Source organism: Alligator sinensis, unplaced genomic scaffold, assembly GCF_000455745.1.
Source record: "Alligator sinensis unplaced genomic scaffold, ASM45574v1 scaffold23_1, whole genome shotgun sequence".
Lineage (NCBI taxonomy): Eukaryota > Metazoa > Chordata > Crocodylia > Alligatoridae > Alligator > Alligator sinensis.
The window spans coordinates 2,849,925-2,873,163 of NW_005841890.1; the positions used below are offsets into that span (position 1 = coordinate 2,849,925).

At 39.9% G+C, this 23,239-nt stretch overlaps 1 protein-coding gene across 4 annotated transcripts in view; it reads right to left on the reverse strand.

The window, feature by feature from the left end:
* Positions 1-23,239, reverse strand: part of CTNNA2 (catenin alpha 2) — an 862,138-nt gene that overhangs the window by 68,133 nt on the left and 770,766 nt on the right. For all 4 annotated transcript variants that reach the window (XM_006018010.2, XM_025197143.1, XM_025197145.1 and 1 more), the window contains exon 13: positions 1,009-1,160. In XM_006018010.2, coding sequence (XP_006018072.1) covers positions 1,009-1,160 — 152 coding nt within the window. The remainder of the gene's footprint in view (positions 1-1,008; positions 1,161-23,239) is intronic.

The following is a 23,239-nucleotide window of genomic DNA, read 5'->3' on the forward strand; positions in this document are numbered from 1 at the left end:
CACAGCTGGGAGTGGGGGCTCTGCTCCCCATCATCCCCACACACTGCTGGGTTCAGCTGCCAGCCTGCATGGCTCTAAGCCCTACTCCTGCCTGCCCATGTCAGCCAAGCCAGGCAGGGCAGGGGGAAAGGTGGGGGAGTGCAGGTTCCCCCCAGCTGTGCTTGCTTGGGTCAGAGGAGGCTGGGTCGTGGCCTGTGGGGCAGAGGCTTTCACTCCCCACTCCCAGCACTGAGCAGCTCAGCTAACAGTCCTGACATGGTCTTAGTCCCAGCTTATGCTTGCCAAGTTAGGCAGTGGTGGAGGGTAGGGAGTAACAGAGCCCCTGCCCCATGGGTCTGACTCCAGTCCCCTAGACCCAAGCAAGTACATTTGGCGGGGTGTCCCACTACTGCCGACAGGGCCACTGGCAGGTGCGGTGGGGCTGGCCCCATCGGGAGGCATGCGAGAGTGGCCCCTGCCTTCTGGCTTGGCCAGTCAAAGCATCTGCATGCTTCCTCCAACCCAATATCATTCTGGTCACTCCTGGTTCAGTCTATGCAGCTCAGAGAAACCTGGGAATGAAGTGGTTCCATCCACTTCAGGTTTTTTGAATGTCTGTACTCATCCTTAATAAAAATAATGTTGGTGCTTCTCATTAACTTACAGAGAACTAAGCCCTATCCAATGTCAACCTCTGCTGTAGAGGGGAGTAAAACAGCACACAGTAATGGATTGTGATTCATGTGCACGGATGGTTGTTTGTAGAAGCTATACATGCAAACTTTGCCACATCTGAATTTTTTATACATTTTGCATTCACTTACAGGCATGAAAACATCTGAATCTCTTTGCTTAAAACATCTTGCTGCCGCCACACACTGTCATTCCACAGTCTACATTTTATTCCACGTTAAACTATTCCGGCTGATTAAGAAGCAATGTCGGTACCACGCAGCTTTTATAGTCCTCTCATCTTCTACGATACTTTCCTTTAAGCCCCCACTTTTATTTCCCAGGTGCCTTACATACCCTTATCATCAGAACAGCTTTCCTGATGTCACGAACTCCATCATAAACCAAGCGGGAAGCATCTATGAATTCATTCTCTTCAAATGGCTGTGGGACATTCGCACTCAAAGCTTCAATGGCAACCTCAACTTGTTCAGCAAAACGTGGCATAACTAGATTAAACAAAATGAAAGGCAGTAAGATTACAGACCTTCTTTCATGTATATTTTCCCCTGCCCCTGGGCATAAATGCTTTCCAGCAGGCATGGGACACGCTGCTGTCACAGTTTCAAGGCTCAGGAAGGTTTACCGACTGGATTTGTGCTGACTAGATACGTGCAGTTTTCTGCCATATTTTGTCAAAGGAAAAAAAACCCAACAATTGCCTTCATGTATTTACCTCACATTACATGACAAAGCATTTACAACGTTTTTCATGAAGTAAGATTCACTTTTAAGATTTTTCTTTAAAAAAAAAAAAATCTAGGTTATCTGGGGTGTCAGTAAATGACAAAGTATTTCTAGCAAATCACAACTTGAAATGCATACCATAGAGATAAGAAAATTATTGATAAAATGACCAAAGCACCATTTAATCATCATTCTGATTAATTTATATGAACTAATCAGCTACAGTCTTTACTGCTAGTGAATTAAAAAAACAATCATAAAAAGGCAGAGCATTTTTCAGATGCAAAAATCTGGTAAATGCTATTTGGAAAGGTAGATAAGAGAGCCTTGATTCCTCATTACAGAAATGTGGATAATGTGCAAGCTAGCTATAAACAGCTGCAAATATTATTGACTGTTGTCTACGTATGCTTTATGCATGCATAAATGAAAATAATGTTTATTTGGTTTAGTAGTTTGCAGGCATTTCTATAGCTTTAGTTAGTGGAGTAACTGTAAAATCTTAGGATCCTTTCTTGTAAAATTTCCTAAACAATCCCTTTGAAGCTACAGTAATTACCACAATGCCGAGTAATAAATATTCCCAGAATCAAATTCTTAATGAACTAAAGCTAAATCCTGCAAACACGCAGTCCTGTTGACTTCAAGGAGGCTACTCTAATATTTAAAGGAAAGCAGATGTATAACTATTTGTAGTACTAGAGTCTTATACACTACAGAATTAATATAAACAATGCATGACCAAAGGGTTGTTGAAGATAGTCCCCATTGAGTCAGTAGGCTCTATCAGGATTTAAGGAATGGGTTTATAGATATCTGGCTCTCTTTTCCTACATTTCCATAATTGCTGCTGTTTATTATTCACTATACAGAAGCCCTGGTTAGGTACCGGGGCCCCACTGACATTGAGCAAAAAGATAGTTTCTGCCCCAAAGAACTTGCAATCAAATTCAGTGCTTTTCCTTATTATTTTAGTTTTGTATCATCCTACCCTGCTATTTTCCCCGCTCTCTCCTGATGCTGAGTCCTTCAGTGTGTATAAAAAAGAAGCTCCCATCAGTAGCAACAGAAATTTTACCTGACACCTCCTCATTGCTGCAGTGTATAGACATATGTCCTTTTTGTCCCTTTTTTGTTTCCTTTGGAAATATAGACAACCATACAGATGGTGCAATAAGAGACATTACCCACAAAAATTCTTGCCTCTGGAACTAGTGTTTCTTAATACAATAACATTACTTGATGGAAAATGTATTTAAATATGTTAATATCAATTTTAACTGAAAAAGCCTAAAAAACTATGAAAAAAGAATATCTCCTGATTAGAAGACTAACTGACAGCAATAGAAGCCTCGCCCTTTCTATTTCTGAGCTTTATGCATGATTTGACGTATTTATTTCCATCTGAGTTTGGCATGATCAAACTCTTAAATTAGGCGTTATTCATTAGACATGACTCACTATAGTACAGGCTGTTAAAGGAATAAATCTATTATAAACACCATTTATTCTCTTAAAACACTGTTCTTTTACATATATATTATGTAAGAGGATAGCGGAGCTTTCTTTAATACATATAAATCAGGACAGGAGAAGACGTGTCCAATGAGTTCTTGGCATGCATTGAGGACAACTTGTTGGGTTTTTTTAGTGGATCAGGTAATCGGGGAGCAGCTATTTTAGAAATCAGATGCAAATCTGAAAAAAAGGGAGGTGGTTTGGGTGAAAACATGTTGGTGATTCCAAGAAAAGGGGTAATGACAGTGAATTAAAACAAAAAAAAAAGCCTACTTCAGGAAGATCAGGGAACTGATAGGTAAGATCCCACAGGAAGGAAGTCTAAGGGAGAAATGAGTTCAGAAGAGCTGGACATTTTCAAAAAGCGTTAATATTAAAGGCACAGAAACAAACTATTATTATGCAAAGACGAATAAAAAGTATAGTAATGCTTCTATAAAGGCTCCTTGATGACATAATTATCATAGAAAAAATGGGGAAAAGAACATATTGTGAATAATGAATATATAACAAGAACATCAATATGTAAGGACAAAAGGACAAAACGTAGGATGCAAATGAGTTGCAACTAAAAGGTAATATGAAAAGGTAATTGCAGAAGCAAAGAAAAGAAGCATTGTAGGCCCAAAGTCGAAAGTGAGCAAACATTAGATGACGAAGCGGACAGAAATGTTCATTTTGCTTCAGTCTTCACAAAACAGTTAGATGTGACCAGATGCTAAACACTATTAACATTAACTGCAACTGACATTTGAGCAAATTATTAAACAATCAATTTGCAGCTAGAGGACTACAAAAAAGATAACAAGACAAAATGGAATTGTCAAGAACAAACCATATCACACCCATTTAATAGAGGATAACTGGTCAGGACAAAGTTGTTGATGTGATATATCTTAATTTTAAAAGACATGGCACTCTTATAAATGAAACTCAGAAAAATTACCTTGATTAAATTACTATAAATGGGGTGAACAACAGGTTGAAAAACCATACTCAAACAGTAGCCATCGAGCGTTCACTGCCAAACTGAGAGGACATATCAAATAAGGTCATTACTGGGTGCATTCGGCATATACGCCTATTCAAGATTTTTACTAACGACTTGGATAATGAAATCAAGAGTCCACTTACAACATTTATGGCTGACACCCAGCTGGGAAGAATCACAAGCACTTTTGCAGACAGAATTAGAATCACAAAGATCTTGAGAAATTGAAGAAATAGTTTAAAAGAGGTAAGATGAAGATCAATGAAAACTAGTGCAAAGAACTACACTTAAGAAGAAAAAAATCGAATCTGGGAAACAGGTGACTAGGAAACAATGCTAAAGAAAAGGACTTACAGTATAATTGGGGAAAAAAATCTAATTCTGCGGTGTATTAACAAAAGTAGAGTAGATAAGACATATATAGAAATTATATTTTGCATCACTTGGTGATACAGAGGTCTAAGTTTGGGATACTGTATCCAGCACTAAGCACCACGCTTTAAGAAAAGCATGAAGAACGTAGAGAAAATGCAGAGGATAGCAACAAAGATGACAATAGGTTTAGAAACTAATTCTTAATTTTGCATCTTCCCATGTGATTCTCGGAATTCATCAAGTGCAATGTAGGAGTCTTCTCTACTGCATATCTAAAAGCTAATTCTAGGTCAGTTTTAAGTCAATCAAATGATGGGACATTTCCTACTTCCTTAAGGATATTAATCTATGGCCTAACAGATCAAATAGATGGGATTTTTTTTTCCTCAAGAGATTCCACATGTGGCTCTTTATTACTTTCTTTCCTGATTGCAATTCTTCTCCCTGTTAGTAGTATATGTTGCAATTTATATTTATCAAGTAGACTTTGTAGTTGTGTGATATTTATTTTTGTCCTAAATTTTGACTTGATCTACACACTCAAATGTATGGAAATTAAAGAACGAAAAGGAGAAAAAAAAGCTCTGTACTGTATATTTTCTGCTAGCCTGGTCATAAGCAGATTGGGTGAAATTGTAGCCTTAGGCCTGGGGGATCTTCAAACGAGAATATAACCTTGGAATATTTTAAGGGATTATTTACTTGATAAATCATGACTGCTTCTCTGGTATCATGGAAATATATACTTAAAATGTTTAAAAGCAGCTGCATTCACTTTATTCAGTACAACAGCCTGTAAGTTTATATGGTAAGAAACACTTCTCACCCCAGATAAACTTCATATTACATTTTTTTTTTTAAGTGAGTTTGAAACTCGCACATTATTTTACTGATATACTGCAATAAGATGTATTAGTGTTAGGGATCTCCAGACATCATGCCGGAAGTGCCCCCCACAGTGGCTCCTTTAATGTTTTTCATTTCATCGCTTGCCCCTGATACCCTGGGGCTGGTGGAGGGGCCTCACCGGCTGGGCCACTTGCCACTGATCCCCACGAAAGCAAAAACTGTGGCATATTTAAAACCACAGTTTTTTGCTTTCCTGGTGATCAGTGGCAAATGGCCCATTTGGCGGGGCCCTTCCACCAATCAGGGACAGGGCTGGCAAGCAGCGAAATGAAAAGCATTATAGGAGCTGCTGTAGGGGGTACTTCCAGCACAATTTACGGAAATCCCTAATTCTTGTGCATCATGTATGGCGAAAGCATTATGGTAAGCATTTAATAACAAGCTATTGTTGCATGCAACCTAAGGGCCCGTGCCCTTTTAGTCATGTGTGAAGGGCCCATCTGTCTACATGCAGAAGCTTGAGAATTTAGGGCCAATAGCTAAACCTTCCCAGTTCATTACTGCAGGTGTAGCTATAGCTCTGATTTCAGGCCATGAGCTATGAGCCACAAGCAGTAGTTATAAACTTTTAGCCACTAGAAGGGGTGAAGAGCCAGTTTTCGTTAGCTTGGTTGATACCGCAACACTCTAGCTTTTGTCGCCATCAGGGTTTAAAGGCCTGTGTGGGAGGCATTAGCCTAAAGGAATCCTTTTCCCAGGATAGCACAAGAATTACAATTGTGGGAACGGCAATTCCCGTGGTGTGGGAAACTGTCCTTGCACCTTCTCACCCAGTTGATGCTTGCAGGATCTTGCCAGAATCTAGCCTTTAATATCAACTATTATTCTCTCACACAATCTTATCATCAGTTCGAGGAAAAACCAAAAACCCATGGCAGAACACTGTAATCTCTATGGACTGGGGAGGATCCGGGGGGGGGGGGGGGGGGGGGGGGGGGGGGGGGAGAGGAGGTGCAGTGGTGCAGCTGAACCCTCCCTACCCCTTGCCCTTTAATTCCTCCTCTACCCAAAGATTAAAAACAAAAGAAACAAAAACTCCCCCAAATCCCTCTGTGGGGCAGTGGCATTTCTATTTGGGCAGCCTGATAAAGTCAACTGAATTCATGGCTCATTATCACCTCCCTAATTCCTGCTAGTCTCTCCCCACTCTACAGTACTGGTGTTAATGACCCTCTCACTTTTTTAAAGGTCTTGATGTTCCACTATTCAAGCTATTCTTTCGTCTGCAATACTGGCATCTGTTAGTCATTTTCAGGAATGTTTGTCTCCTATTTCATAGCCCTTCAGACTGTTTTTAGCTCTACTAAAAGCCTTCACTCAGGAATAGTAATATTAAATTAGGTGTAGAAATGACTGACAGTGAAGTATTAGAGGCACTGTCAAGATGCTCAAGAAGACTAGATTTTGTTTTGCAAATCTGAATAAGAGATGTACATTTAACTGTAATTTCTACAGGACTAATGACACAATATTTTTTGACTATTTTTGCCTAGTCTGTTGTGTTTAATTTAATAAATAATCTAGCAAATTCATGCACGTACCAATAGTTATATTTGTTTTTGCTTTGCACTTACACTGAATAACATAGCGTTAAGCCCTAGCCTAATAGTAAAGCTTCTAGTTTCTCTTTAATGAGAGAAAAATATGTATTGTGTTATATGTGATACCACACCATATGCATCCCATTTTTCAAAATCCTATATCTGGCTCTTGCCCAGTATCTTCCATCACTGACTTCCGAATAGCCATGCTTATAATATAAGAAAATATTATAAACCACATGGAACACAGAATTGGGGTGGGGAGGGGGGTCACAAACAGACTGCATTGTATTAACCATCATATCAACAGGGACCATGGTTTCTTATAACATTATCCAAGCTAGTTGTTAACTCTGGTGTCCATCAAAGTTTTAACGGCTTTACTAATCTCAAATGATTACTGACTTTTTAGCAGTGTCCCCTCTCCCCATCCCTTCCCCTCTAGGTAGAAGTTTTTCTTTCTTCCAGTCTTCTTTTAGCATCTGACAAAGTAGGTTGTTGCCTAAGGCTGCGTCAAGACATTCGGAGAGGTTAGGTGAAAGTTAGATCATGTTAAAAATGGCCACCTGATCTAACTTAGTTCACCCAGGTGCAGACCTTACACTAGTTAGGTCGATCTACATGTGAACTATACAGAAGTTCAGGGCAGTTAGATCAGTCTAAAAATGGTCACTCTGATCTAAGTTAAGTATACCCCTAATTTTGCTTGGCTCTGGTAAGACTGATCTAACTGAACTTCTGTATGGTTCCCAATGAACCTTTCCTATCCCTTCCCTGGCACTGGGCTGTTTTGAGCCACCTAGCCCTCTCCCCATTCCCAAATGAACAGCTCCCACCCAGACCCATCCCCCATCCCACAAGCCACTCCCAGTGCCAGTTTTATATATGTTCACCAATGCTGGGAGCCAAGGAAGTAAGCTGGGATGGGGTGGGGGCAGTTGTGCAGGAGGAATGAGGGGTAGGTGCACTGAAGGGGTGAGGAGGTCATGGAGGTAAAAATAGCCCCTGGACTCGGGGTGGGGGATAAAGTCCCTCCATCTGCTTCCCCAATCCCTCCTGTAGACTCTAGCTGCCCCTCTGATCCCCCTAAAGAGCCTACTGCCTCCCTTGGTCCCTCCAAATCCCTCATCCTGATTTACCTTAGATTAGGGTGGCTATTTTTAATGCAACTTCACCTTCCTAAATGTCTGTATACAGCCCAAAGAAGCTCATGCCTCTCTGAACTGGCTAATCTCTAAGGCTCTACTGCCTTAGCTCCTGCCTGACTTCATCCTAATGCAGTTTCCCACCTCTGTTGCACACATACTTTATGTTCTTTTTTCACTGTACAATGCAATGGTAAATTATATCACACATGGCTTGTTTGCCATATTGCACTTATCAATATATACTTGCTTTTGGTTGAACAAGCATGAAAAAATACCTTATACCACTAAACTGTTCCTTATTGTTTTTGTAAGCATACATGTTCACTTCGCACCATAACGTTTTTGGAAACTGAGTGAAAAAAATCCATTATTCTTCAGGGAAGACTTCTGGACTATACTTAAAAAAACTGTGGCAGTGATGTATGATGGGTACATATCTTTGTTGCTCTCAAAAAATGACATATTCCACACTGTCTGTCCCGCATCTGTGCAGAATGGGATTTTCCAGTGTACAGACAACAACTAGAACCAAAATTTCAAATACAAAGTGTTCATGTGAACATGTGAAGTTCATGAGTAGGTCAAGGAGCTGGTTCACCTTATTTATTAAAGAGAAAGAGGCTGACCACAAACTCTGGATTCAGAGATTAATCTGATTTTTCCTAGAGCTCTGGGGAGGTGAGATCTTGGGTTCTGCTTCATGCTACAAGCTTACAAACATTTACACATGTATTTAATTTGTAAGCACACAAACATATTTGATAGCAATAGGTCTATTTACATAGATAAAGTTAAGCCTGTGTAAATATTTGTAGGATCAAGTTAATAGGAATACTGGAAGTTGTAGTGCTTGGCAGTTGATCTAGTGGGTTTAAATGTTTCTATAAAGATGAGACTGATTTCCAGGGCTCTCCAAAGTAAAGTCAGCCAAATGTACACACAAACCTCTTAATTTTCATATTTTGCAGTTAAAAAAGAAAAGTTAGGAAATGCAAAACGTAAAGTTCCCTCAGCTACATTTATGAAGCCATGTTTAATAGAGTTGCATATGGGCTTTATTCCTTCTTTTCTCTTTCAAGCAGATTCAAAAACCTCTTTATTTTGCTACATGTATGCCATCAGAACGCAAGAGCAATATGGATTAATTTATTTCACTGCAAGAATATTTGGTTTTCCTGCCTTTTTGAAATTGTATTTTTACTATGTAATTCCCACATTTCGAGTTTTCATTCAACATTACTGGCGCCTTAAAGTTAGTGTACAGCTATGATGTTTCTTGATCAAATGGTGGAAATTTAGGGTATTTTTACATGTGTTTTCAATGCTGCGCTAATTAAAAGTGCTCATGCATTACATGTATCAATCGTACAGCACATCTCTGTGCTGAGAAAATGGCAGCGGGGTGCTCTGAACTAAAGCACATTGAATGTGTTTTCGTTCAAAGAACATGCCTGCCATGTTATCAGTACAAAGATGCGCTGCACTGCAGATACATATGTGAGAGGCTACCAGAGCATATCAATTTATGTTCTCCAGCAGACTCGATTAATCAAGTCTGCCCCGATGCACTGGATTTCCAGATTAATTGAGACTACTCCAATGCACTGGATTTCTAGTGCATCAGAGCAGGCTCCCTGCATGTGTATAAGTACCCTTAATGCTTCTTCCATAGGACTGACCTTAACATTTTTATATTTCTTGTTTACAAACATGGTAGCAAATATTAATTTAGATTCATTTATTGATACATTGTCAATAACGTATCACATGAGCATTCACAAAGTCACATAATAGTGTTGCTATTCAAGAGCAGAACACATGAACTTTGATTGAACCCTTATTTTTATATAATTAAAACAACATATATTTTCAGAATAAATGGTACTGAAGCAACCTTTAGGCATCTTTGATATTTATATGCTCCCACTGCCACACTATCTGAGAAATTCAGATAATACTCCACGCCCCCTAGCTCACTGTGAGAGTCAACCGATTGAAGAGGTTGCTTCTCCATCTATTGATCCTCACAATGGGTTAGAGGCTAAGCAGTTTATATGTTACCATTTAAAGGTGGGAATATTCAGACTTAAAGAATCTAAGGTCTAGGTCCCCAAAGGTATATAGGCATCTTGGTCCCAGTACAAACCATGGGATTAGACATCTAAATACTTTGGAGGATCTGAACCTAAGTCATTTGAAAAAGTCTGTGGTGGACAGGCATTTGAGCTTGGGCTTCCCATGATGTAGGCTAGGGATCTAAACATTAAATCATCCTCCCTATGTTTGATTCTTCGAAACATAACACAGGTAATTCCTCCTGAGGCTCTAAACACATACAAATGGCATAGCTGTGCTGTTAAAAGTGAAAGATAACTGGGTAGTCCCTAGAAAGGATTTATATGTGTATAGTGCACCACACTTGCATACGCCTCTTAGGTGGAAAGGAATTATTTAGGATGATTGACGGGGTTACAAACAAAGAGGAAGAGGGAAAAATTAAAATAGCAATGTTTCCAACATGATGTACTGCCTAATAAATTGTATTTTGTGGAACTATCCAGATTTAGGTGGGATTCTATCACTACAAAAGGTATAGTAAAAACACCATGTTAATTCACAATACAGTATTTTCTTGTCTGATTAGTGTTTATCAGGGTCTTAATTCGCTTACCTGAGGAAAGGACATAGTCTATAGGGAAATTTTAGTATTTTAAACAGGTATTTCCAAAATAATCCCTGTGGGATAACGGACCTGCTGTGTAAAAGATGGCACAGTTTCTCAATTTACCTTGAGGAATGAATAAAGAATTGAACATGACATCTTATTTAGCTTGAAATGTTTGTCAATGTCTAGTTCTATAAGGACTGTAACCTCCTTGTCAGAACCTTTCATATAAGGTTTATACAGAAGAAAGACACAATAAGAGCATAATTATCAAAATTTTCAGTCATGTTCATTATGTGGGTAATTAAGAAGAATATGCTTTTCGCCATAATATTGTACCACAGCTTGTCACAGGGCTAAACTGCTTTTCAGACATGCAGATTTGATCAGATATGAATCAGATATGATTCACATGCTTTCTTAAAGATAAGAATGATGGTCTCAGGGATTTTCATTCAATATACAAATCAATTTATTATGACGGAGATTTTTAAAAGGACTCAGACACTCAATGGACATGTCTACACATGCATTAATGCACCTTTACTAATGCGCATTTAATTTAGTTTCTCCAATGTGAGGTCATTTATACACACTCTGAGAGTGGTGGGGAAGTGCTTTAATTAGAGCAGCTCTGAGAGCTGCTCTACTTAAAGCGCCCAGAGTCTCTTGTATCACTGTCCCTGCATTTCAAAATAGCAGTGGGGTAATTTATCTAAAGCTCATCAAATGAGCATTAGATATGGCACCCCCACTACCATTTTGAAGTGTGGGAATGCTGATACTAGAGATGTAGGAAGCTGCTAGAGCACGGTAATTACCACACTCCAGCAGACACGATTAATCGAGTCTGCTCCAATGCTCTGTAATTACAGCATGTCGGAGCAGCTTCCCCGCTCATATACAGGCACCCCGAGGTGCTAAATTAATGCGCATTATGCAGTAGCTCATTCCCATGCTTTTTAAGTGACGCTTAATGCGCGATAGATTTTACTATGCTTTAGTGTAACGTCACATTTTTACGTGACACTTTAATACGCAGTAAAATAACCTATCATGCATTAAAGCGCACATGTATACATGCCCAATGCCAACTTAAAATTAATAGGAATTTTGTATCCAAGTCACCCCAGTGCCTTTAAATATTCCCCTCCTGTGTATCTGTAGCTAAATTGAACTACACACCTTTGACAAAAGGTATACAAAGATATATGAAGAGAACAATTTCAATTGCAAAAACAAGCCCCTGCCAGTTGGGAAATGCTGCCTATATCAACCTCAGTTCAGCAACCTGATGCCATAGCCCTGTTTATTTTTGTTCTGTTTCTTCTGGATTTTTTTTTTTTTAAATAGTGTATTTACCATTTCATGGCACTTCATGCATTCAGAGTACAGAGTACTGACTTTAGCTGCACTTTTGAGTGCTTAGCACTTTGGAAAATTAAACCCCATGTGTCTCAAACTTGTCACTCATAAAAGGAAAGTCTCATCTGATTTAAATGACTGTCCCAGCATCACGCAGGAATTTTTGGTTGCCTCCACTGATATTTAGGGTCAACCTACATATCACCCTCGGTCAACTTGAGCCATATGAGCTGACTTCACCCATATTATAGCCTTCATCAAAGTAATCCACACTGAGAGTCTTATTTGTGAAGCAAAGCCCTTCTAAAAAGCAGCCTAAGACCTACTTAGAAAAAGTCAGATTTATTTCTGAATCCAGAGTTTGTGGTCAGCCTCTTTCTCTATAATAAATAAGATGGGCATTCTGATTTACATATACTTAGAGTAGTAGAGAGATGAAGGGTAAGGGTCAAAACAGCTGGAAGTCAGGAACAGGAAATTGTAGGATTTCAGCTAGCAGATGTCATGGGCATCTATACATGTGGGGGAGGTGCTTTAATTAGAGCATCTCTGAGAGTCACTCTAATTAAAGCACCCACTGAATTATGTGAATTCAGCATCTTGTGCTTCAATATGGCAGTGGGAGTGCTTGAACTAAAGTTTGTTCAATGAGCTTTAGTTAAAGCACGCCTGCTGCCACTTTGCAGCAAGGGGATGCTGAACAGACGTGCACTAATTAGCATATGTTGGAGCAGATGTCTAGCATGTGTACAGGTGCCCTATATGTTTCCGGCATGGAGCATGTGGGTAGACTTCAGACACACTGAAGAAAGGAGCAGACTAGGAAGTGAACAGTAACTTTATACTAAGAAGTTCAGCACAACTTCCAGGATAAGTGAGGATGGTGAATGGGAAAAGGCTTTAGTCTGTTTAACTATAAGCATAGACATACATTTTGTGGCAGATTCAAGGATAAAATCCACTTCAACAACTGCCTTAAACTATGAGTTTATTTTTTCTCTTCCCTGTCTCATTTTCTATACACCTTGCAAACTGTTCAACACATAATGCTTGGGCCCCGTGAATCCCCGATTCATTTCTTTGGGTCCTGCCCATTCTGTGCATTGAAGAAGAGCTCCACTGGAAAATATGCCACACGCTCATGCAATTAAAGACTGTATTACAAATGCCTATGAACTGGAAGACCAAATTAAGGCTTCACAGCTGTATCCCTCAGCATGTGTCTATCCTGTGATCAAAGAAATGCTCAATATGTATGCACTGATCTCTGTGCTGTTGCAGCTGGACTACTACCAGTACCAAGCTACCTAGTTTAAAACTAGCTCTGATCTCTTTACACTACACTAAGTGCAGTAGAGATATAAACTTATACACATGCATGCATACACACTCCTCAGGCACACTGCACTAGAAATATTACAACTACTAAATATAACAGAACTCCCTTTGAGGTAACACACTACAAATATCAATTTCAGATCTTCCTAAAATATAGGTGACAAAATAATGTTGTCACACTGGGCTTGCTCCATCTGGTTTATATAACCAAAAGTATAACAGTGTGCCAATTCTGCCTTCAACTTAAGATAGAGAGCATGTGTGATGCAGGGAGATAACATCTTTATTTTAAAAAGGTAAAGGTATAGCTCACGGTTATATTTTGCCAAAGAGTTTTCTGGTGCTACATCATCTTCACTGCATTTTCTACCTATATTTTCTAGAATTGCACTTTCCACCTATATTTTCTCAAAAATCTGGGGCTAAACTCTTCTTTGATTCCGCAACTGTATACAGATTCTGAATGGCACTTTAGACTTTTGGATACAATTTTGGGGAAGGATTTGCAAAACAATGATATAATAAAAGCATATGCAAATCTATATTTCTGTTGTATTATTCAGCCATTCATTAGTTTGTCTGCCTGTTATGTCACCTCTTACTCTCCTCCTGTTCAATCTCATCTTTTTAATCTCTCCCTACATTTAATTTCCCTTTGCTGTCTCTATATGTCCTTAATCATTTTGTCACCCTTATCTCAAACTTTTTCTATTTCTACTAGTTCTTTGAGCTGTGGTGATCAAAACTGAAAGTGATCTTCAGGATACTGAAGGAATATCTTCCTTAGCATATAGCCTAATATCTTATACTGACTGTTCTTGTGTACCAAGCTAATATTTTTACTGAGTTGCCCACAATGATGCCTACATATTTCTTCTGAGAGGTTCACCTCGCTCAGAACCATTCACTTTGGACATAAGTTGTTTAAATGGTTTCTTTTATCTTGTGAAATGGAATAAGGGTGGCCAAAATTTGGAATGGGCTTCCAAGGGAGGTGGTGCTCTCCCCTACCTTGGGGGTCTTCAAGAGAAGGCTGAATCGGCATCTGGCTGGGTGACCCCAGCGCTCTTTCCTGCCTAGACAGGGGGTCGGACTTGATGATCTGTTGAGGTCCCTTCCAACTGTAGCATCTATGAATCTATGAAAATCCCCTTTGCATGCACTCTTCTGAAAAGTCTTCCCTTGTGTAGACAGCCATGGGAGTTGTGCTTCTTTCAGCGATATTTTTGCTTTGTCGCAATGCACCTATTAATTAATATTATACAACACCAACTACAGCAAGGACCCCTGGAGCATCACAGGATTGATCTCTTTTTCCATGCTGAGAATTGGCCATTCATTCCTCGCCTCCATCACTTCACAATTCTTAATCTATCAAAGGCCTCTACTCTCACCACAGAATGACCAGTTTCCCAAGCAGCACCTCACAAACAACTTTATTTAAAGCATTTAAAAAATCTAAATAAACTTAATTTTATCCTCTCATTTTTCTTTCATAGTACATTTTTGTACTAAATTTTATTTTTTTAAACTTGTCAAAAATTGTAACAGATAAGGAAAGTATGATTTAAACTTACAGATCCCATGCTGAGTGATTGATTCATCTCCTAGGATTTTCATTCACTGTGTTATAACTTGATTTTGAATGGTTTTCCATTCTCTTTCTCCTAGCATTGAAGTAAGTCTGTCTCTGGTGAATAATGCTTCGGATGACAACAGACCTTTTCTTTTTTTTTGTTTTTAATATATGTAGGATGTTGCAAATCACAAAGTCCTTTTGTGTAACGGCTTTTGGTAGAGATAAATTGGATATTTTTATTCCACATGGGGCTGTCTGGATATTTAAGTCACAATCCTGCAAAGCACTTTAAGAGTGTGCTGAAATGTTTTGCTGAATCAGAGCCTTTTGCTCATTTAAACTTCTCAGGTTTTTTGTCCTGGAATTCCTAAGTTGAAACATACCCAACTGAAAGTCATCCAAATCCAAACCTTAATACTCAGCACTTTCAACTATTCTCCATCCTAGTATTTTGAAGGTCTGCCTTCTGTCATGCTTTCACTATCCCATCTAAGACTGAACTCATTTTCCTTCCTCTCACAGCTTCTCCTATCCTTTGTCAATGCTGACAAACCCCACCATCCTCCTTGTTAGCCCATCTTCTCATCACCTTTGAAACTTTGCTCTTCTTCTGCCCTCATCGCTAGAAATGTAGGATATCAAACTGACTTTCTCTCCCTAGTGATGTATGTTAAAAAAATGCCTTTCCATCTCTAGCAATACTGATAAGTCTGTCTTTATAACATACTTTTATTTTTGTAGAGCAGAGTGGGGCTTTTTTGATGAAACCGTATTTTCATTCCAAGACAATTTGTTAAACTGAAAGTTTCTGTGGGAAAGCGCGTACGAGTTTTGACAAAGATGGAATGGAATTCCATTCAAATTGAGGAAAAGAAAACTAAAGCCAATAATCTGCTAGAGCACTTATGGGATGCTGTGATTCATCTCCCTGCTCTGACATAAATATTTCATTTTTTTTCCCCCCCACATCCCAGGTAAATGTCTTTACCGCTAGACTATTAGCTGTTCTGTAACAGTTGAAAAATCTCGGGTTTTATCCTTCAGAAAGTCTTGGTCTCATCCAATATGTAATAACAAAATGTTTGAACTCTAGAAAATTTTCACTGGATAAAGGAAAAAAAAAGGCTTTCCTGACTTGCTCTAATTCCTGCCTGTCTGAGTTCCATGTTCTCTGCCTTCCTCTTTGTCCATCCTCTTTTTCTTTAATCTCTGCAAAAGCTTCCCTTGTTCTTCCACAGTCAGTTTAGTCCCCTGGCCTCAAAAGCATTGCGCAGTTTTGTTCCAGGTTATATCTTTGAGCTCATTTAATATTACATCCAATCTTATTCCCTGTTTCTCATATAGCCTTTCTCCAAATGATTCCCTTTACTTATTTCAGGGTAGGAAAAACCAAATTTTAGCTGCTTTAAAGGGAAGGAAAGCTGCAGCTCAGGAGCACAGAGGAGCTATTATAGTCTTAGAACCTCTCTACATGTGCAGGTAAAGGTGCAATGGGATCTAATGAGTGGTAGGCAGTGTGACTATGAGATCACAAATTAGATCCCATCACACTTTATTGCTGGTGCAGGGGGAGCCCAGGATTGGCTCTGGCAAGAAGCAAGCTCCTACGGCGAGCCCCCTCAATTGGGAGGCACAGCTGCTGGGATCTCCCACCCTTGGTGGTGCATAAAACCCCCAGGGCTGGAAGACCACAGCTGCTGCAATGTCCTAACCTCTGAAGTATGTGAAATGCCTGGGGCTGGAAGACTGCAGCTGTCATGATCTCCCAGTGGTGCATGAAACCCCTATAACTGGGAGGTCCCAGAGCTGCCAGGACCCAAAGTTAGCAGCTATTGGGGCTGCGAATCCCCTCAGTTGTGGGACTCCCAGACCTGGCTGGGCATGGTACACCCCTGTGGCTGGGATCCCCTTCAGATGACAGGGCTCCCAACCATAGGGGAGAGCCTGCTACATGTGCAAATTTGAGCTCGGCAGCAACCAGGTACAAAGTAAGTACACATTTTCAAGGTCCACCTTTATAGCTGTTTAGAGCTTTTTATGGTGGGATAGGTACTTTGCATATGTAGTTGGTCTCAAGATAATTGCAGAATCAACCAGTTAATTGTGCGATTCTTATAATGTGTAGAGGGGCCTAAATATCATGTCCAGATGAGCCTGTAGTAATACAAGTGAGCTCATAACTTTGATCTTAGGTGAAACAGGGTTAAAGTTACAGTACTTTTACTACAGCTGTTTTGCTTCAAAGTGAAACAGATGTAACATATGCATCATAACAACTTGTATCCATATCTTTTGATATTGATACAATTGCTACATCTGACTATACTGCTGATTCTCGACCACGGTTGCTTGTGATCCTTTCAGAGGTGCCATGGGATGCCACAAAATGTTAGCACTGTTAAGTCTACAAATGTGAGTCACACGATAAACCAAATAAGATCAAATCAGAATCCATTGGGTTATAAAGAATAATCTGTTGGGGTCTTTCTGAGTTTTCTACAACAGAAAAAAATTACTCTATTATTTTTCCATAGTCAAAAACTTAGTGAAAGCTAAAGCTGCCAGGTTGCAAGGAGTGCCTACAGTCTAACAAGGGATGCCTTTAGTCCAAATGAGGGATGCCTCAAGACTAAAAAAGCTGAGAATCACTGTTCTATATATTCTGAATCTTCCCCTGTTTCCACGGCCTAATTGGTAAAGCTGACCTATCAGTATTTAGCTAGGTTTTCTATTGCTTGTTGAGATCAATGCCATTTTTTCCATTGGCTTTTCTGCAAGCTAGATTCAAGTCAAGTCAAGTCAGTCCCAGGGCTACTTGGGGCACCTTAGATGTTGTACCAACTCTCCTAGGGATATATTTGGCTCCTTTAAACACCTTCAAACTATTCTTAAGAGAATCTCACAGCCTTTCTATACTCATATCCAAATGGAAATCCACCTTTCTCTCCTAGCATTTCCCATTCTGTGGTCTGTGTCTCTATTTAGATTTTAAGTTCTTCAGCACAGTTTCATTGCATTTCTGTTTCCCAGACTACCCAATTTCATTGCACTGTACAAATAATACATAATAATACAATAGTGTATTAAGAAGAAATATCAAATTTATGAAAAATAACATAAAACATTATTTTTTACTCCATTGACAATAGTCACCAGACAATTGATAGCTATACCCAGAAGCAATTAGTGGCATGGATGTGAAAAAATATTAGCACAATCTCACCAAGTCAACTGTACCTGAGAGACTTTTTGAAGTTATTCAAATTATTCCTTACAACCTATTTGTATCTATTTGTAATAACAGTGCAGCTCTAACTATACAGGGGATAGTTTGAAAACTAAAATTATGCTTTGTCATAGAACGTTGCACAGAACAAAAAGAAACAAAACCAAACCCTCTGGCACTGTTTTCTCATTTGAGGATACAATTAACACCCACTGAAATCCCTAAAAATGTTGCTTTTATACTTCCAAGATGCTCCTTAGACTTTGTGGTTTCTAGATTTTCCCTTCAATTTCCATGAATTTCACAAAGTAGAAATCAAGCACCTGCTTTTAAAGGGAAATGAAAATATGCCATTTTTTAAATGAATTTTTAAAAAAATGTCATTAGTTCATGCTTAATATCACAGATATTAACATGCTAAATATAATCAGGACTGGTCCCAACAAGCACAGCGGTTTATATATGATCAGTTTACTAAACATAATTGGGAAAGTTGTAGAAAAATTAAACAAAACCACAAATTCCAAGAGAGAAAATAATACTGATGTAAAAGGAAGGAGTGGACTGTGAGTTAAACAGCATAGGAATCTAGGAGCAGAAGGGACCTCCTAGGCCTGTGAATCCAGTCCCCTTGTATTCAAAGCAATCTATATAGGCAACGGATCCTTAGGTAAGGGTGAAGTATCCAAATCTTATTTTGTGAATATGGGGGGCAACTTCCATGACGTCACCAGGGTTGCTTTCACTGGTGATGGAACATGGCCTCAATCAACTCTGTATCTGTAAGTCTATTGCTCCATTCTTATACCTCAGCATAGCTGATTGTCAGTAAGGCTATGCTGGTTCACAGCTACCGAGGATCAGGCCCAATCAGTGGTGGTAGAAGCTATTTCTGTGCTCTCCCTCTACTAAAGGTGGTACTCAGGGTTGCTGCCCCAGTTGCTCTCCCTACCCTCCAGTTCTACTACTGGGCCAAGTATCTTCAAAAGGCTATGAAGTAATTGGGAAATAGTGCCTTGCAACTTAGTAATAAGATAGTTCACATGATTGGACTACTGTTATGGATGGGTATTACTTGCTCATGCAGGATAATTAGGAGAGAAAAGGAGCAGGTGCTGCCCTTATAAAGCAGATGTACACATGTTCTGAGATGCGCCACAAAGGGAAAGGTAGGCCTCTTGAAAGCCTCTGGGTAAAGATTATAGCGGGTAAAGCAGGGAGGGGGAGATGTCATAGTGAGCATCTGCTATAAGGCACCAAAGCAAGAGGAAAAGGTGGATGAGGCCTACTTTAAGCAACTGACAGATGCTTTGAAATCACAGCACCTGGCTCTCATGAGGAACTTTAATTACTGTGACATCTATTGGGCGGGAAACACAGCAGTGCAAAAGCAGTCCAGCAAATTTCTGGAGTGCACTATGGATAATATAGATGTTAAACAGGTCAACTAGGGGAAAATCTCATCTCAACTTGCTGCTCACAAACTGGGAAGAATTGGTTGAAAATATACAGGTAGAAGGTAACTTGCATGACCATGAAATAATCAAGTCCCTCTGGAGGGTGGGGTTAGGATCCAGAATGACCTGGAGGAACTGGAGAAATGGTCTGCAATCAATCAGATAAAATTCAACAAGGACAAGTGCAAAGTCCTGTACGTAGGATGGAATAACTGCATGCACAAATACAAGTTGGGGAATGACTGTTAGGCTACAGTACTGCATAAAAGGAACTGAAGATTACAGTAGATCATAAGATGAATATGAGCCAACAGCATCCTTTGGCTTCAAAAAGAACTGAAACCATAATGTATTAACGCAAGTAACCGATGAAAATCAAAGCAAGTGATTTGGAGTACTGAAGTAGGTCAAGTTTTGGGCCTCACACTTCAAGGAAGATATAGCCATATTGGAGCGAATCTAAGGAAGCTATAAAAACGATCAGAGACCTGAGATGCATGGCTTATGAAGAAAGACCAAATAACCTAGTTCTTTCAGCCTGTAGAAATGAAGACTGAGGGGGAATTTGATAACAGTTTTCAAATATCTATAGGGCAATTATAGAGAGGATGGGATTGTGGCCACAGGAGACAGGACTAGGAAAAAATGGTCTCAGTCTGCAGCAAAGGAAATTTAAATTGGAGATTAGAAGGAACTTTCTGACTATGAGGGTGGTCTAGCTTTATGTGACAAAGGCACCTTCCAGGCCTGATACCAGCCTCACCCTTGCCTTTGGGCAAACCGCCCGCCTTGCTCTCCTGCCATGTCTTGTTTGTAAATTATTATGATGTCAAATAGGTGGGAAGCTGTCCTTTATGTGCCCCAAATGATGACAGGCAATCTATACATATTCCTATGAACCCTACATGTGTCCCATGCTTCGCTGATGTCATGCTATAAACAAACAGCTCCGGCTTACAGGTATCTTGAACATAGTCCCTTGTAAGGCTGTTCACATACTGCCCTACTTGGGCCTCTCTCTGTCTGCCCCCTCTCACAAGGGCCTCTTACACTCTGCCCCCCTCTCATAAGGGCCTCTTACATGCTGCCTACCCAGGCCATACTACCACCGCTCGACTCCAGAGAGATCCTCAGGCTTGTCCACTCATAGTTCAGACAGCTCTGGCCCAGCCTTTTAGGTCCTTTGTGACCCTCACTTGGGCAGTGACTGCAAATTCACCCCACTCTGGGCTCTCTCAGCCCTAGCCCCTCATTGGGCCATTCCTTACTCCCGCCCCTTTGGGGAAGCACACCGCACCTCCTACTGGGGCCCAGGGACAAACACTCACTTGGGACTCAGCCACTCCTCTCTCAGCTTAACTGACCCCACTACTCCACCCTGTCACTCTCAGGGCCCAGGGTCTTGCACCCCTACAGGCTCAGGTGCTTCACAAAGTGTGTCTGGCCCCCTTTAGCTCTCAAGGTAACCCACCCAAAGGTGGGGGCAGGGGTTTAGGCACCCTGACCTGCCTTACACCAGTGTGGTTCTTGGTCCTGGTATTTATATGGCCCTGCCACACCACAGACAGGACCACCAGACCGCCCTATCTCAACAGGGTGCAGTTTTAGGTCATGCCCAGGACCAATGAGGCCTCCTCCTTCCGCATAGCCTCACCCTTACCTCTGAGATATTCCTGGAACAGGAGCTCCACTAGGTGATGTTACTGTCAACTTGCTGATCTAAAAAATGCTCTGCTCTTATAACAGAGCTCTCCCAAAATGTCTGCTCTCCAAAATGGCCACTCTCATTAGCCACCTGGCAGCTCCCTACTCCAGCTCTTAAAGTGACACTCTAAAGGGTGTTCTGGTACATTTTAGAACAGGCCACCTAGAGAAATTGTGGACTCTCCATATCTACTAATTTCCAAGAGCATGTCAATCAGACACTTGGCTGCAGTGGTTTAGTCAAGGATGATTCTGCCTTGAGCAGGGCCTGGACTAGATGACATCAAAAGACCCTTTCTGGTCCAACTTTTCTATGGTCCTAAAGGACTGAAGACCTAAGTCCCAACTTCCAGCTCTAGCACTGATTCAAAATGTGGCCCTGGCCAAGTCCCTTCACCTCTTTGGATTTCAGTTTCATCCTGTGCAGATTAAGGATGATAATGCCATAGAAATTCGTCAAGATCTACTGACACATATCATTACATCTGTTAAGGGCAAAGTGCTATTTACCTGATTATTATTTTAGTTTTCCTCCATGATGTTTTCTATAAGGCACACAAATTGTGAAAAGGGAATGTTACCTGATTATTAGTTTAGTTTTCCTCCATGATGTTGTCTATAAGGCACACAAATTGTGAAAAGGGAATTTTAATGGGTTTCCATTTTTGGGAGGCTGCAGTTAGGGTGCTAACTTAGTATTTAAATGACTGAGCACCATTTTAATAATTAAATTCCTTACTCAGCCATAGACTTCCTATGTGATCTTTGAGAAATCACATAAGCCTCAGTCCTCAGAGGCAAGGTATTGAGGTACTTGAATTCCAATTATTTCAATAGGTGTTAGATACCTAAATATCACCAAGGATATGGACCTCAGCTCTCTATGTGCAAAATGGGGAATACTGCCACTTCCACAGCTCATGCAGGCTTTTTGAGACTACATACATTAAAGATAATTAAATGTTCCAATGCTAGTGTTGGGCATGGGGCATGTAAATACCTAAAATATATATCCCAGAATGGACTTCAGTATGTGATTTAAATTGAAACAACTGTAATCTGGATTGTTGTTGCTAAATATTTGCTTGTGATCCTCATACAAAGGCTTGGTCAAGTATGCACTACAAAGCTGTTAGCACTTCACTATAATTCAGGTTTTATTAAAGAGCACATCAAATATGCAATGTAAGTATTTAATGTGCTTACTCTAGGTCCAGTTTATTGTGTTCTTATCATTATAAATGGGTTCAATGAAAAATGAATAGGCAAAAATTATACATAATGTTGGCTCAGAAATTTTAGCATAATAATGTCAGAAAATTAATTATTTTTTATTTAGCGATGAATTCATGGTGATAAAAAGGACCCTTCAAAATCCATCCTTTAATTAATGAAGAGTTTAATAAATGTCTATTATACACTGTTTCGGCAGTTTGTGAATTTATATCGACTGACCTGTCAAATTGGACAGATCAGATCTTCCTCATGTGACCCCATGATGGCTACAGTTTGCTGCTATAGTTTATACTATTTTATTAACAAATTGCATTTGGACAGCAAAGACATAATTAGTCATCTACTTGATCTTTTATTGATTCTGTAATAAATAGGATTATAATAATCATTCTCTAATCATCGGTACTTCCTTTACTAAGAACTCCCCAAAATTTTCCAATGGATGCACCCTGTGATGAGAGAGTGACATTCCAGCACCTCCAAAGATATTTTGGAGCAAATAGTGGTTCTCTTGGGGTTTAGCCAAAAGTAACATGACCAAGAGAGAAATTTAAGGGCTGCAAGAGAAGCTGGGCTAGATGGCAATGTATGTTATACAACATACCACATATGCTCCCAGTTGCTAAATTCTTCTTTGAAATAGCCCTGAACAGTTTAAGACAAGCAGCTTGTGGAAAAGGAATTTTACAAGTTGTGAGGAGATGCAACTTTCTGGTTAAAATCCATCTGTAATCCATCCATCTGTAATTCTATCTGTAATCTCCAATTCATGACACTGTAAACTGTAGG